General features: G+C 41.3%; 1 protein-coding gene across 2 annotated transcripts in view; it reads left to right on the top strand.

The window, feature by feature from the left end:
* glra1 (glycine receptor, alpha 1) overlaps window positions 1–13243 on the top strand; it is a 122587-nt gene that overhangs the window by 87496 nt on the left and 21848 nt on the right. For both annotated transcript variants that reach the window (XM_071901289.2, XM_071901290.2), the window contains one exon: window positions 5121–5335. In XM_071901289.2, coding sequence (XP_071757390.1) covers window positions 5121–5335 — 215 coding nt within the window. The remainder of the gene's footprint in view (window positions 1–5120; window positions 5336–13243) is intronic.

The raw sequence follows: 13243 nt of genomic DNA, 5'->3' as shown, positions 1-13243 counted from the left end.
TCCTTCTTCTTCTCATCACCTCTATACTTTCCTGTATCCATCTCCCTCTCCTCTTCCCTTCTTTCCTCTATTATTTTCCTCTCTTGTCCTCCCCTTCCTCTCCTCCTTCCTTCCTCTCATCCCTTCTATCCTGTCCTTTTCTCCTCCATCCTCTTCTCCTCCATCCCCCTTTTCCTCTTACCTCCTTTCCTTTACCCTTCATCCTTCTCCCGTCTCTTCTATCCCTTCCACCTTTCATCTCCTCTCCTTTATCATTCTCTCATCTTCTCCTCCCCTCTTTTCTCATTTCCTATCTTCTCCTCCTCTCCTCTCTTCCCTCCCCTTTCCTCTTCTCCATCTTCCTCCTCTCATCTTCTCTATTTTCTCCCCTCCCCTCCTGCCCCTTCTACTTCTTCCTTCTCTTTTTCTCTGCTCTATCCTTTTTCTCTGCTCCTTTCTCTCCTCTCCACCTCCTTTTCCCCTTTTCCTCTTTTCCTCCTTTCCTCTATCCATCTCCCTCTCCTCTTCCCTTCTTTCCTGTATTATTTTCCTCTCTTGTCCTCCCCTTCCTCTCCTCTCCTCCTTCCATCCCTTCTATCCTGTCCTTTTCTCCTCCATCCTCTTCTCCTCCATCCCCCTTTTCCTCTTACCTCCTTTCCTTTACCCTTTATCCTTCTATCCTTCCACCTTTCATCTCCTCTCCTTTATCATTCTCTCCTCTTCCCTCCCCTTTCCTCTTCTCCATCTTCCTCCTCTCATCTTCTCTATTTTCTCCCCTCCCCTCCTGCCCCTTCTACTTCTTCCTTCTCTTTTTCTCTGCTCCTTTCTCTCCTCTCCACCTCCTTCTCCTTTTCCTCCTTTCCTCTATCCTTCTCCTCTCCTCTCTTCTCCTCTCCTCTCCTCTCCCCCCTCCCCTCCCAGACTTTTAGGGTTAACTCTAATTGATGAGGCTGCCGTTCATTGATCTTCCTTGATTAAATGGATCTTCGGCCATCTTGCTCTCTACTTGCTGCTGTGGTTTATTATGCGACGCAGAGCGCTCATTACATTACAGAGAGAGGAGGAAGAGGAGGAAGAGGAGGAGGGACATTTGTTACTGTTGCAATGCAAATAAGTCCATTGAAACGTCTGTTAATTTGATTATCCTTGCTGCTATTTTGTTTTGTACTTAAAAAATTTGCAGCAATTGCAAGAACTTGATATTATTCTGATGAGAATTCAGAATGATTCAGAATGTGAATAACTTATAAAATCTCTACAAATGGTCAACAATAAGAATGGAACCTTGAGAGAAATTGAAAAATTTTAAAATGTTTTTTCATATATTTATAATTTATTTAAGTTTTTATTTTCTTTTGTGGCAATCTTTTAAGTTCTTCTTACTGTTGAATTTTCTGTAATTGTGAAGTACATTTAAAAAGAATGAGGCAGTGCTATGAAAAGGACATTTATTTTTATTATTTTTACTTTGCATCCTTCATATTCTGGCCCTCCGTGTTGCTCAGCACATCAATATAAAGTTGGGATAAAATATATACACAACCAACATATAAATATATAAATCTACAGAAACTCAAATCATCAACAGAAACCCAAGCTCCGCCCACACTGTTTGATTGACAGGTGATCTGTGGGAAGTGCACCACACACCACAGCAATGAGGCTGAGCAACAAAGATGGAGACTAAGTAAAACTCACCACTTCATTTACTACTTTATTGTATTTTGCAAGTTTTTGGTAACCCATGCATACATTCTGTAATAGCAATGGTCTCCACTGTCCTACTCTGCTGAAAGCATCATTTGTTCTCGTGTGTCTGGATGTTTATGCTGGCAGCATATTGTAGCAGAGGGATGAGGAGATGGAGGTAATATTCCTGACTCCATCTCATAATCCCTCTACTCCTCTTTTACTACAACATGCTGCAAGCGTAAACATGCAGGGTTACTTTCCCTTCATAGACGCACAAGGACAAATGGTGCTGTTGGCATCGTATAACGTCAGACTGTCACAGATCTCCATACTGTCAACTGCAGCCACAGTGTGTGTGTACAGTATACAGCCTGTTTTTCTGTGGCGTAAAAAAAACCCCAATAGATTGAAGTTAAGGCACAAAGTTAAAGGAAGGTGACATTGGGAGGGAGAACGGACAAAAACAGGCTCATATATATATTCCATAACAGCCTGCACTGTGACCCAGTTTTTCAAAGAAGAGCATAGGAAGAAACAGAGAAACAGAGCAGCCACCTTACTGAAATGTTTAAATACTCAGTTTCCCAACATGCCTTGCACTATACTGAGCACTAGACACACCTCTAGACTAATAGTGTTATGTTAATTCAAAAAGGGGGAGTGGCCAACCGAAGTAGTAGCAGTAGAGGAGCAGAAGAGGAGAGAAAAACATTGTTTGCTAGCTCAGGAAGCTAGCTAACTTAGCAGGACTAGCCTAGCAATAAAGACGGGTAAATAAAAAGAGAAAAAGGATCGAACAGTTCCCTAACAGTTGTAGTTTTCAAAATCACCACAATAGGATTTGTACGGAAGCGTAATGCATTCACTTGAGAAAAAAAAATTTGCCCTGTTTTTCTGAATTAACGAGATAATTATCTCAGAAAAACAGAGCAGAATTTTTTTTTTTTTTTAAATGCTGTTTAATATAATTATTATTTTTTATTTATTATTAATTATCTTGTTAATTCAGAAAAACAGAGCAGATTTTTCTTTCCATTAAAACTCTCAGAATTCTGAGATAATTATCTCGTTAATTCAGAAAAACAGAGCATTTAAAAAAAAAATTAAAAAATAATTCTGCTCTGTTTTTCTGAGATAATTATCTTGTTAATTCAGAAAAACAGGGCAATTTTTTTTTTCTCAAGTGAATGCATTACGCTTCCGTAGATTTGTGGGATGAAATCTGCAAAATCTTAGTAAATCCTTAAACCAGATTTAGGAGAACAAAACTGCTCGAGCAGATTTGGTATTTCCAATCGAAAGCGCTAACAATGTTCGGCTATGGAGCTTCTACATTAGATGTATGTGGTTTTGCGCTGTCGCCTCTTCCTTTGAGGCTGAATTGAAAGACGAGGAGGAAGCGAGAGCTCTTTAAGATAACATGTAAATCCTCAGCTGCATTTGACCGCAACCACAGAGTCTATGTGCAGAAAACACCTCATTTCTGTGTGTTGCTGTGCCTGGGATTCTTCAGAATTACCATAATCCCATGAACCTCCTGCCTCCACACATAAATATTCTTTTTTTTTAACTTACTTTACAATCCTTCATTTCGTCATCACTCTTCCAACATGGCGGCGCGTCTTTCAAAACCACTTTTTAAACGATTTGTAACAATCTGACCAATATAACCAATATAAATCCAAGCCAGTTATCGTGTTTGTTTCAAATACTCGACGCGTTTTGCTTCACTTGATATCCGTCTAACCGGAGTATTTGTGTCTCTCTGGTTTCCCCCTCATGATTTACACTGAAGCTTAGCATGAGTACCAAAGCATGAGTGACATTTCGTCTCAGAGCTGTCATTCTTCACCCCTCCCTCGTCCTCACATCCCTCCCTCTCGTCCTCATCCTCCCTTCCTCTGTCAGCTTAACACCCCCCCCCTCTTTTCTTTATTCCTATCCCTCGTTCTTGCTTTCTTTCTCCCTCTCTTTCCCTCCAGCTCCGTCTTTTCATTCTCCCCTCTCTCTCATCATTTCCACCTGTGTGTCCGGGGGACACGACTGCGTCAGTGTTTGGATAATGTGCCCTTTCATATAAAGATAATAATAGGGAATTCAGAAAGACTCTTCGCTGCTAATGGAACTGTGACGCTTCAGGGAGACTGATGAAAGAACGCTTTGCTTTTAAGTAGACTTAAAACATCGACTTTTACATTAATAATCCTCCAAATGTCGCTGAACATTATTTTTTAATATTTTCCCAGGAAACAACCTCGTACGTTTGATGTGCCGTAGATTAATTCGTTCCAAAATAAGATGTTCACCATCTGAAAAATAGGACACTCGCTCTGACAAAATGACTGCTGACACAAAGCTATTTTCTTACAAAATAGTAATCTTTAGAGGATACTATCTGTGTTTATTAAATATTTAGCAAGAAATATTAGGTAACAATGTGTTTTTTTTCTAAAATGGATATGGCATTTGGTAATTAAACCGTTCACATCATGTAAATGATCATGACAAAATCACAGCTACAGAAGAAAGGCAAATTTTTACTTCTTATAAACCCTGATACTTCTTTTACGTCTTTTTATTCTTTAAGTCTACCCAGACTCAAGAGTATAGCGCCACCTCTGGCATTATTACTCGCTTTCTTAAGGTTAATTTCATTAGACTTAAGTCATTGATCTCTCTAAAATTGGAAAACTGGTTGAGATCCCGAGGGAAATGACAGCATTTCTTTTTAACCTTATTTTGAAGCTGTAGCTGGTTTGCTCACTTATACATACAATGTTTGTAAAGTCAGTGTCACTGGGATGAAATTGACTTGTATTTTGACCAAAAGCAGGATGTTAAATTTGCACTGACTGTTTCCTATCAATTAAATGTTAGCTAACAAGAAGAAGATTTTAGAAGATCCACTTTTAACCAATCAAACAGTGTGGGCGGAGCCGTTTGAGTTTCTCTTTCCTCTGTCGCTGCTCATGCTAACTACCCAGTTCTTCTTCTTCTGTTTATTCCAAACAAACTGCTGTTGCTGGTTTAATCTTCAGATAACCAAAATCTGATTAAAAAAAAAAAATCTTCCTTTTCCTCTCGTTTCCCTTACACCCTGTTTCCTACTTTCTGATCTCCCTCTTCCTCCAGGTAAATTAACATAAATCAAGGCCTTTTTCAACCTGACAATTCTCAGTTTTTTCCCTCTCCCTTACTCCTTCTTTCCTACTTCCACCGACCTCTTCCACCTGGTAAATTCACCTGTATGGAGCGTCAGATTGGCTAACACCTGATTATAATCCTTTCTCTCTCACTATCTCTTCCTTACTTCTTTCCTACTTCCCAATCTCCCCTCTTCTTCCGTGTAAACTCACTTGCATTTAGGCTACTTCCACTACTTTAGCTTATACTAACTTTCTCCCTCCCTCATCTCCTTTTTCCTCCCTCTTTTCTGCCTCGTCCTCCAGGTAAATTCACCTGCATCGAGGCTCGCTTCCACCTGGAGCGTCAGATGGGTTACTACCTGATCCAGATGTACATCCCGTCCCTGCTCATCGTCATCCTGTCCTGGGTTTCCTTCTGGATCAACATGGACGCGGCGCCGGCCCGGGTCGGTCTGGGCATCACCACCGTGCTGACCATGACCACGCAGAGCTCCGGTTCCCGAGCCTCCCTGCCCAAGGTGAGACAAAAACAAGCGCACCTTTCAGCAGCAGCTTTCGTAATGAGCGTACCTACTCATTAGCTGCTGCTGGATGAAAAGATCTTAAAAAAAGTTACAGAAAGTCATATTTTATGATTTTTCTCCCATATCTTTCTCCCCTCCGATATGCTCTTGTCTGAAGTTTAAAAATATCCGTTCTATCTATATCCTCACATCGAGATTTCTCTTCATTATTTTTCTGCCTTGACAGTTGCTCTTGAGCAAGGCACTTTAATGCCAAACACCATCGCCAGAAATGGAAGATTGTGTTTGTACTGGGAAGGCTCCCAGATGTGTTGGCACTGCTGAAAAAGAAAATGCATGCTAATAAATACACAAAACCCTTCCCTGGATAAATAAAGGGTAAAAAATGACAGTCACACTTCCAATAATCAGTTACCTAATTAAAAATGCACATTTTTGATAGTATTTCTATTATTTTACAGTATTTCTACAAGCAGATTGAGGTTAGGAGAGTGAGAATGAGTTGTGGCGTTGCAATAGTTGAATGGTTAGAGCAATAAGGCACTAATACTGCCGGGGTTAGAGGTTCAATTCCCACTGGAGTAACAGTAATAATACAGTGTCAGAAAAAGCAAAAAGTTGTAAAGAGCAAAGTGCAGTTGAATAAAACCAACTGGAAACACCCATGCTAAAAAATCTAAGGTGCTTTGGATAAAAGCAGCCACTAAATTGCCTTGTCTTCCTTTCTTCTGTTACAAACGATTAGACTTATGCGCCGGGAGCTGCGGTGTTTTGACATCTGCTGTTGCCCCAAAACCGTCCGCATCACTCCACCCAGCGAACATGACGTTAGGAATCGTCTGCCGGTGTCAAATCGCCCTCGAAATGTGTCCGCAGAAGAAGTAACACAATGTAATGAAGCCAGTGCGAGATAAGGACGTGATGTTTGTAAAAGAGATTTAATTTGCGGGTTTCCTGCGAAGCCGGAGACTTTTTCATTACTTAACTGTCATTCCGCAGAGTGTCTCAGCCACAGAGAGAACAAGCCATGTCCTCAGCTTAGTGTACAGAGGGAATACAGAAAGAAAGAGGGAGAAATGATGTCTACAAGAAGAAAGGAGAGGATGTAGAGAGACAGGAACGAGACATGAGCTATGTTTCCATCCAGTGATGTTGCGGCGCTGATCATCGTGTGACATCACAACCACAAATATCACGAAAATCATTTATTTTTTTCAGTAAAGCATCAATTTATGTTTTCTCCCCCTAAAAGGCCTGAATATAACTTACATTAGTGTGATGCTACTTACTAAGATATATACTATGACTTTCACACCATAAGGACAATGTTCGCCTGTGTTGGTGTTTCCATCCAACTGTCCAAACTTTAAAATAACTTTAGAAATGTAGCAAAAAATAAAATTCTCATTAGGCGAGGTGTGTTTCTATCAGCAGTGTTGAAGTGAATAAATTCCAGGATGAAGAGCTATGTTTGAAAAAGTTTTCAAGAACTGATTAGCATTGAGCAAGTTGTTATTGTTGTTTAGTGTCGGCTAACTGGCCATTTTCCAAGCCGTTCAAACATCAAAACAAAGAAATGCAGTTGGGTAATATTCAAATGTAGCCTGCCAGCTAACGGCCAATATAATCACAACGGAGAGTTATTTGTGGGAGAAACAACACATATAATTTCACTGAAGTTGTGGTGGACAGATAACAAACAAACGTACGTCATTTATTTCATAATGTGTTTCCACAGACCTTATCCTCATGGCGGCCATTTTGAACTTGCATCACACTCTGGGTTAAAACTTTACCCAGAAGAGCAAGTAGAGCCTTTGTTCTACTGTTGTTACCAAGATGGAATATAAGTGAAATCATACTTATACAGTATGGCTTCACAGATTCCCAACTGAAAGACGTATTAGAAACGAAAATATTTTAAGAAGCTGGAGGGTTAACATTTTAAGGTAATATATTTGACTCTGCTAGCTATTGCAATCAAGCCCAGGTAGCTAGTAGCTAACTAGCTAGTAAGCTAGCTAACCTCCTTGCTACATTCAAGCAGTCATTGTAGTTGTTGCTACCTAATTTGATAACTGTTAGGTCTATCTGAAGTCCTCACTTATCTATTGAGGTAACACTCGTTTTATATGCCAATCTTCCCATGTGTTCAAAAATGTTCAAAATGGCCGACATGGGAATAAGGTCAGTTGCTATTTATCACATATTTCTTCATCAACAAAAAATACTTCTACCTCAAGCGAGCGTAAAAAATGTTTTAGAGATATTGAGATGAAGTTTTATCGAAATTTGTCATTTGATTCAGCTTTTCTAATACGATGCATCATGATTCAGATAAACATCCTTGGATGGAAACCATAGCTACAGACAGGAAGACAGAGTAAGAAAAGAGAGACAACATATAGGTGCAATAGAGAGAAAGAGTTCGTGTTTATTCGAGACTCGGAGGGCACAAACCTCCGCCGACGGTGAACGATTCCCCAACTTCCACCCAGACGCATCATTCCTATCACTTCAGTTTTCAGTTAAATTGATTTGTTGACCCTGCAAACATATCCTTAGGTTTGGAGTCAAGTCTCCGTTCATGAAGGTTTGGAGAAATCCTGCTGAGAGACAGAGAAAATACCAGAGGCAAGAACATGACAGAGAGAGAAGGGGACAGGAAAAGACAGGAAAATAAAGAAAGAAAAAGACAGAAAAAATATATAGAGAGAGAGGGAACGAAAGCGAGAAATCGAAAGACGAGGGAGCAAAAGAGTACAGAGAAAGGAAATGAAAGAGAAAGAAAGAGAAATGGGGTAGATAGAGAACGAGAGCTAAGGTTTCTGTTGAAGAATTTAACAACAACAGTTTAACAAGAGGAGAAAGGAGAGAATATAGAGAGAGGAAAAGATAGAGAAAAAGAGAATACAGAGAGGAAAAGGCGAAAGGAAAAGAGGCAGAGAATGAAAAAGATAGGAAGAGTTTTCATTGAAGAATTCATGTGTAAGTGGAGAGAAAAAGACGAATAAAAGAGGTAGAAAAGAGAAAGATGGAGGGAGAATGAGAGAGAGAGAGAAGGTATTTAACAGGGGAAGTTCAAGGAGAAATAGGTGGAAAAATAACTTTAAAAAAAACGACAGAAATCTTTTCCTGTGAGGGATTTTCAGATTAAAAAAAAAAAAAAAAAACTCGGAGTTTGCGTGAGCCAGTAGGATTGTATAATTATGTCCAGGGAAACTGTAATCCCCAACACACGCACGCACACACACACACACACCACATACACACACACACACACACACACACACTCTCTCTCTCTGTTTGTTGACATTAGGTGCTTCATGCGCTCTAAAAATTGAACAAGTGAACCGTGATTCCTCTGCAGTTCAGCTGTCACAATAATGATCACACAGCACAGCTGAGCTTAGGTGGGCATACTGCTCTCACACACACACACACACACACATACAGACACACACACACGCACACACGCACACACAAAATGTACGTACACACTCACACACACAGATAGACGCACACCTATGAGAGTCTGTGTGTGATTGATTGCACACACATACACACTCACTCTCTTTCACACACACACACACACACACACACACACACACACACGCACACACACACCTACCACACGCTGCTCTTTTCACATGCCACTGAGGAGTGCTGCACCGTGTCAGGCAAGGCAAGACGGGGGGAGGGAAGAGCAGAGGAGACAAGATGAGGAGAAGAAAGGAGGAGGGAAAGAGGAGAGATGAGGAAACATGACAGCAGGAAAGAGGAAAGAAGAGAAGAAAGCAGCGGGGAAGAGGAGAGGAGAAAAGATGAGGAAGGAGGAGAGGGGAAATGAGGAAAGGAGAGGAGGAAAGGGGAGAGGAGATGAGATGAAGAAAGGATGAGGAAAGAGGAGAGGTGGAAAGAGCAGGGGAGATTAAGAAAGAAGAGGAGGAAAGAGGGGAGAGGAGAGGAAATGGGACGAAGACAGGATGAGAAAAGAGGAGAGGTGGAAAGAGGAAAGGAGAGGAGGGGAGGGGAAAGGCGAAGATGAGATGAAGAGAGGATGAGAAAAGAGGAGAGGTGGAAAGAGGACAGCAGGAAAGAGGAGAGAAGAGAAGGAGCAGGGAAATGGAGAAGAGCAGAGGCGAGGAAGGAGGATAGGAGATAAGGAAAGGAGAGGAGAAAAGATGAGGGAAGAGGAGAGAAGAGATGGGATGAAGAAAGGATGAGGAAAGAGGAAAGGTAGAAAAAGCAGAAGAGATTGGGAAAGGAGAGGAGGAAAGAGGAGGAGGAACAATGAACATTAGCTGTTTGGCTTTGTTAGCTAGCTAATTAGCCAGCAGGCTAATTTAGCAAAGTAATTAATGCTAATGTTTACATGCTAGTTAGCTAGTGTGCAAATCACATGTGTTAACAACATGACAGTGATAGTTAGCTTACTAGATGCTATGGCTAATTAATAAGCTGATACAAAATTGATACGATGTATTGTGATGAACTGATCAGTTGCATTATTACAATCTGCAGTTTTCTGTAAGAGTGTAATTGTAGAGCTTCAATCCAGAGTGAGACATCCATCATGTGAAGTGTCACCTGATAACACAAAATTAATCCAATTTATTGTACTTTGTGAAGGAAAGCAGGCAAATTAAATCCTTGGTTGACTGAATGAGAACAGTCGGGTGTTTTTTGTGCCTAAAATGGATGCGTAGCGTTTTGGAATAGAATTCAACAAGCCTTCCCTTGATTAAAACCTCCAGACTGGAAAAGGTTGTTAAAGTTAATATGGGTCTGCAAATAAGAGTCTGCCTCATAAAGAGATACTGCAAAGGATTCTGGGAGAATATTATCACCCCATCAAGGCGATATAGATTGAGTGAAATATTATATTTAATATTTGAGCTTTTATTGGAGTCAAATATGTGGTATGGGAATAATCCCCCCCAGCAGTGATGTGGTGGGCAATAAACAGTCAGCCAGCAGTCAGTCAGCCAACCAGCCAATCACCAAGCCAGTTAGCCAGTCAACTAGTTAGTCAGCCAGTCAGTCAGCATTCAGCTGTTCAGTCAGTCAGTCAGTCAGTCAGTCAGCTGTTCAGTCAGTCAGTCAGTCAGTCAGTAAGTCAGTCATCCAATCAGCTCAGTCAGCCAATCACCAAGCCAGTTAGCCAGTCAACTAGTTAGTCAGCCAGTAAGTCAGCATTCAGCCGGTCAGTCAGTCAGCCAATCACCTAGCCATTTAGCCAGTATGCCAATCAATTAACTAGCCAATCACCAAGCCAGTTAGCCAGTCATTAAATCAGTCAGCCAGTCACCCAGTCACCCAGCCAGTCACCCAGTCATTTAGCCAGTCAGCCAGTCATTTAGCCAGTCACCCAGTCATTTAGCCAGTCAGCCAGTCATTTAGCCAGTCACCCAGTCATTTAGCTAGTCAGCCAGCCGAGTCAACTCTCATCCTCAGACAGGACAGGACCGGCCTGGCTCGGCCCGGCCCGGTCCGGTCTGGTCTGGACAGGACGGTCCTGGTGTTCGGCCTTGGAAGTAGTTTGTTGTGTTCACTGTGTTTGTCTCTCTCTGTATTATCTACTTTCTACTGACCAGGGCATCTGCAGGACACATTTAAGACTTTTTGAGACTTTCTTCATGCTACTTGGAATTCAATTTAAGACCAATTTAGCCACCAACATTACGAAATAAAAATGTGTCAAAACCAGTCTATTTCTGATTGAACACAGCTAATGAAAGTTCGAAAGCCTTAAATGGGGAAGGACACCAGAAAATGAAATGTTTAGGGACACAATGTCCAACGTTAATGTTTATTAAGGCAGAAGTGATGAAAACAAAACGTATTTGACTTATTGTATTGACCCTGCTCCGTACTGAAGGACAAACCCAGCCTTGGATCCTCTTACGCTGTTAGATCTGTTGCAATTTAGTTTTTGGCGGACCCACTTCTTCAGTTAGTGATTTCCTACATTTCCCAGAATGCCTTTCAACAGCCCTCAGAGAAGGTGGTTCTCTGTGCTGTATACATGTATTTAGAGAGAGTGATAGCGATGGCGTAGTAAATTTTTCCAGGCAAGGGGGGCGTTTCACATATTTCACTCGCCACTGACGACAGACCAAACTGCAGAATTCATGGCATTTGCTTCATTTTGTTTTGCCTCACTTTCTAACTCGATTGGATATCACTGAATTTAAATAATCTGTCAATATTTCATATTTGCTTCAAAATTAAACTTGCATTTGCATCAAAATTAAGACCTCTAAAAACTGTAGTTTACCAGAGTGCGTCCTTGCTTTATGCTTCTCCAAGCTATTAGTCTGTTTGCATAAAAAGGTTTTCATTGGAGTTAAGGGGAAAAAATACTTTTAAAAAAGGAAGTCAAGGCCCTTTCCTTTTGTGTGGAAAGGTTTAAAAAGAGATACTATCCACACAAAAGATGCTTTGTTTTTTCAAGCAGCTCTAAAAACTCAATTTAAGATATTCTGATATTTTTAAGGCCCTAAATTGAGCTAGTTTAATTTAAGACTTTTTCAGGCTTTTCAAAGACCCGTAGAAACCATGTAAGCATGAAATCTTCAACGACAATAAAGTGGTCTTCCTCTTTCTGCCCTCCTTTCTCCCTCTTCTCCCCGCCTGCATGACCACTGAACCCAGTGAACTAGCTGACCGTTTAGGCATCAGTGGCTTCCAGCAGCTCCGGGGGGAATCAGAGTCGGACGTTTGAAGATAAATGTTTTCCTAAGCGTCAGACTTGGCGTGAATGAACTCGCATCACAACGGGGCCGAGCCGCGATTAGATGTATTCTGTGTTTGTGTAGAGAGATACGGGATCGCACTTTAATTGGATTTAAAACGGCTTACTGCGGGCTCGCCTCTCCGTGAGAGAACAAGGATATCCCTCTTAAACCGCACGGCATAATTGCGTGTCGAGATGGGGAGTTGTAATGATAGGCCGGGGTGAACGCACTTGAATAATGGTACTTGACGGGCAGATAGCAATCAGACAATGATCCGACCAGACTTCATTTAGCCCTTATTATCTGGACAGTCCTTACCCCTGTCCATCTTGCTTCACACCGAACTCATCCTATGTAGAAGCTATTGACATTCGGCTGGCCTTGTGCGAAGATTGTATCTTGTTCGCTGCCTTTTTTGTCCCTCTCGCATTCCCTTAATCTGCCCAGCCTGCCACTATAGACTGAACAGAGTAGAGGAAGTGTGTAAGCTGCATTCAGTTCAGAAAGAGAGCGAACGTTACCTTTATTTATCCAGGGAAAGTTGACTGACATGCTCTTATTCTACACTGTCCTGCTTCACATAACACACATCCACACTGGGAGCTGCCCAGTACAACCAGTGGAGCAGCTGAGGTTAAGGCAGCGGCCACACTGATCCATCAGAAAAGACTTGAATTATTGATGAATAGATTCCTGTCCGTTGGTTTGTTCTGAGCGTCAACATGGCGGCGAGGCAGAAGAACAGGAAGCTTTGCTCATAACAGAGCTACTTCATAGAAACAAGAAGAAACAGACTCTACAGGATAAATTCAAGAAGAAACTGACCTGGAAAACCTCCAGTCATCCCAATGTTATACCTGACTTTCTCCATCTTTGTTTTGGCCGTACCATTGTGTTCGCTGCTATTTAAAAAAACAACAACAACATGGGAACGGCTCTAATTGGCTAAATGGATGGTGACAAAACCATCCGTCCAGAAAAAGTTCAACTGGGTTGAATTTTAATCTCATTGAAAATGAATTGAAATGGACAGAGACAACAGATCAGTATCATGCTCAGCGGCTCCTCGGCGGTTTGAGTTTGAGTTTGAGTTTATTAGTATTCATACTCACAGTTAACAACTGAATAGAAGCAGAATTTACATTAATAAAAACAGAAATAT

The sequence above is a fragment of the Centroberyx gerrardi genome, chromosome 16 (assembly GCF_048128805.1).
Source record: "Centroberyx gerrardi isolate f3 chromosome 16, fCenGer3.hap1.cur.20231027, whole genome shotgun sequence".
Taxonomy (NCBI): domain Eukaryota; kingdom Metazoa; phylum Chordata; class Actinopteri; order Beryciformes; family Berycidae; genus Centroberyx; species Centroberyx gerrardi.
The sequence above is the reverse complement of the archived record's forward strand: the minus strand, read 5'-3'. Positions and strand labels throughout refer to the sequence as shown.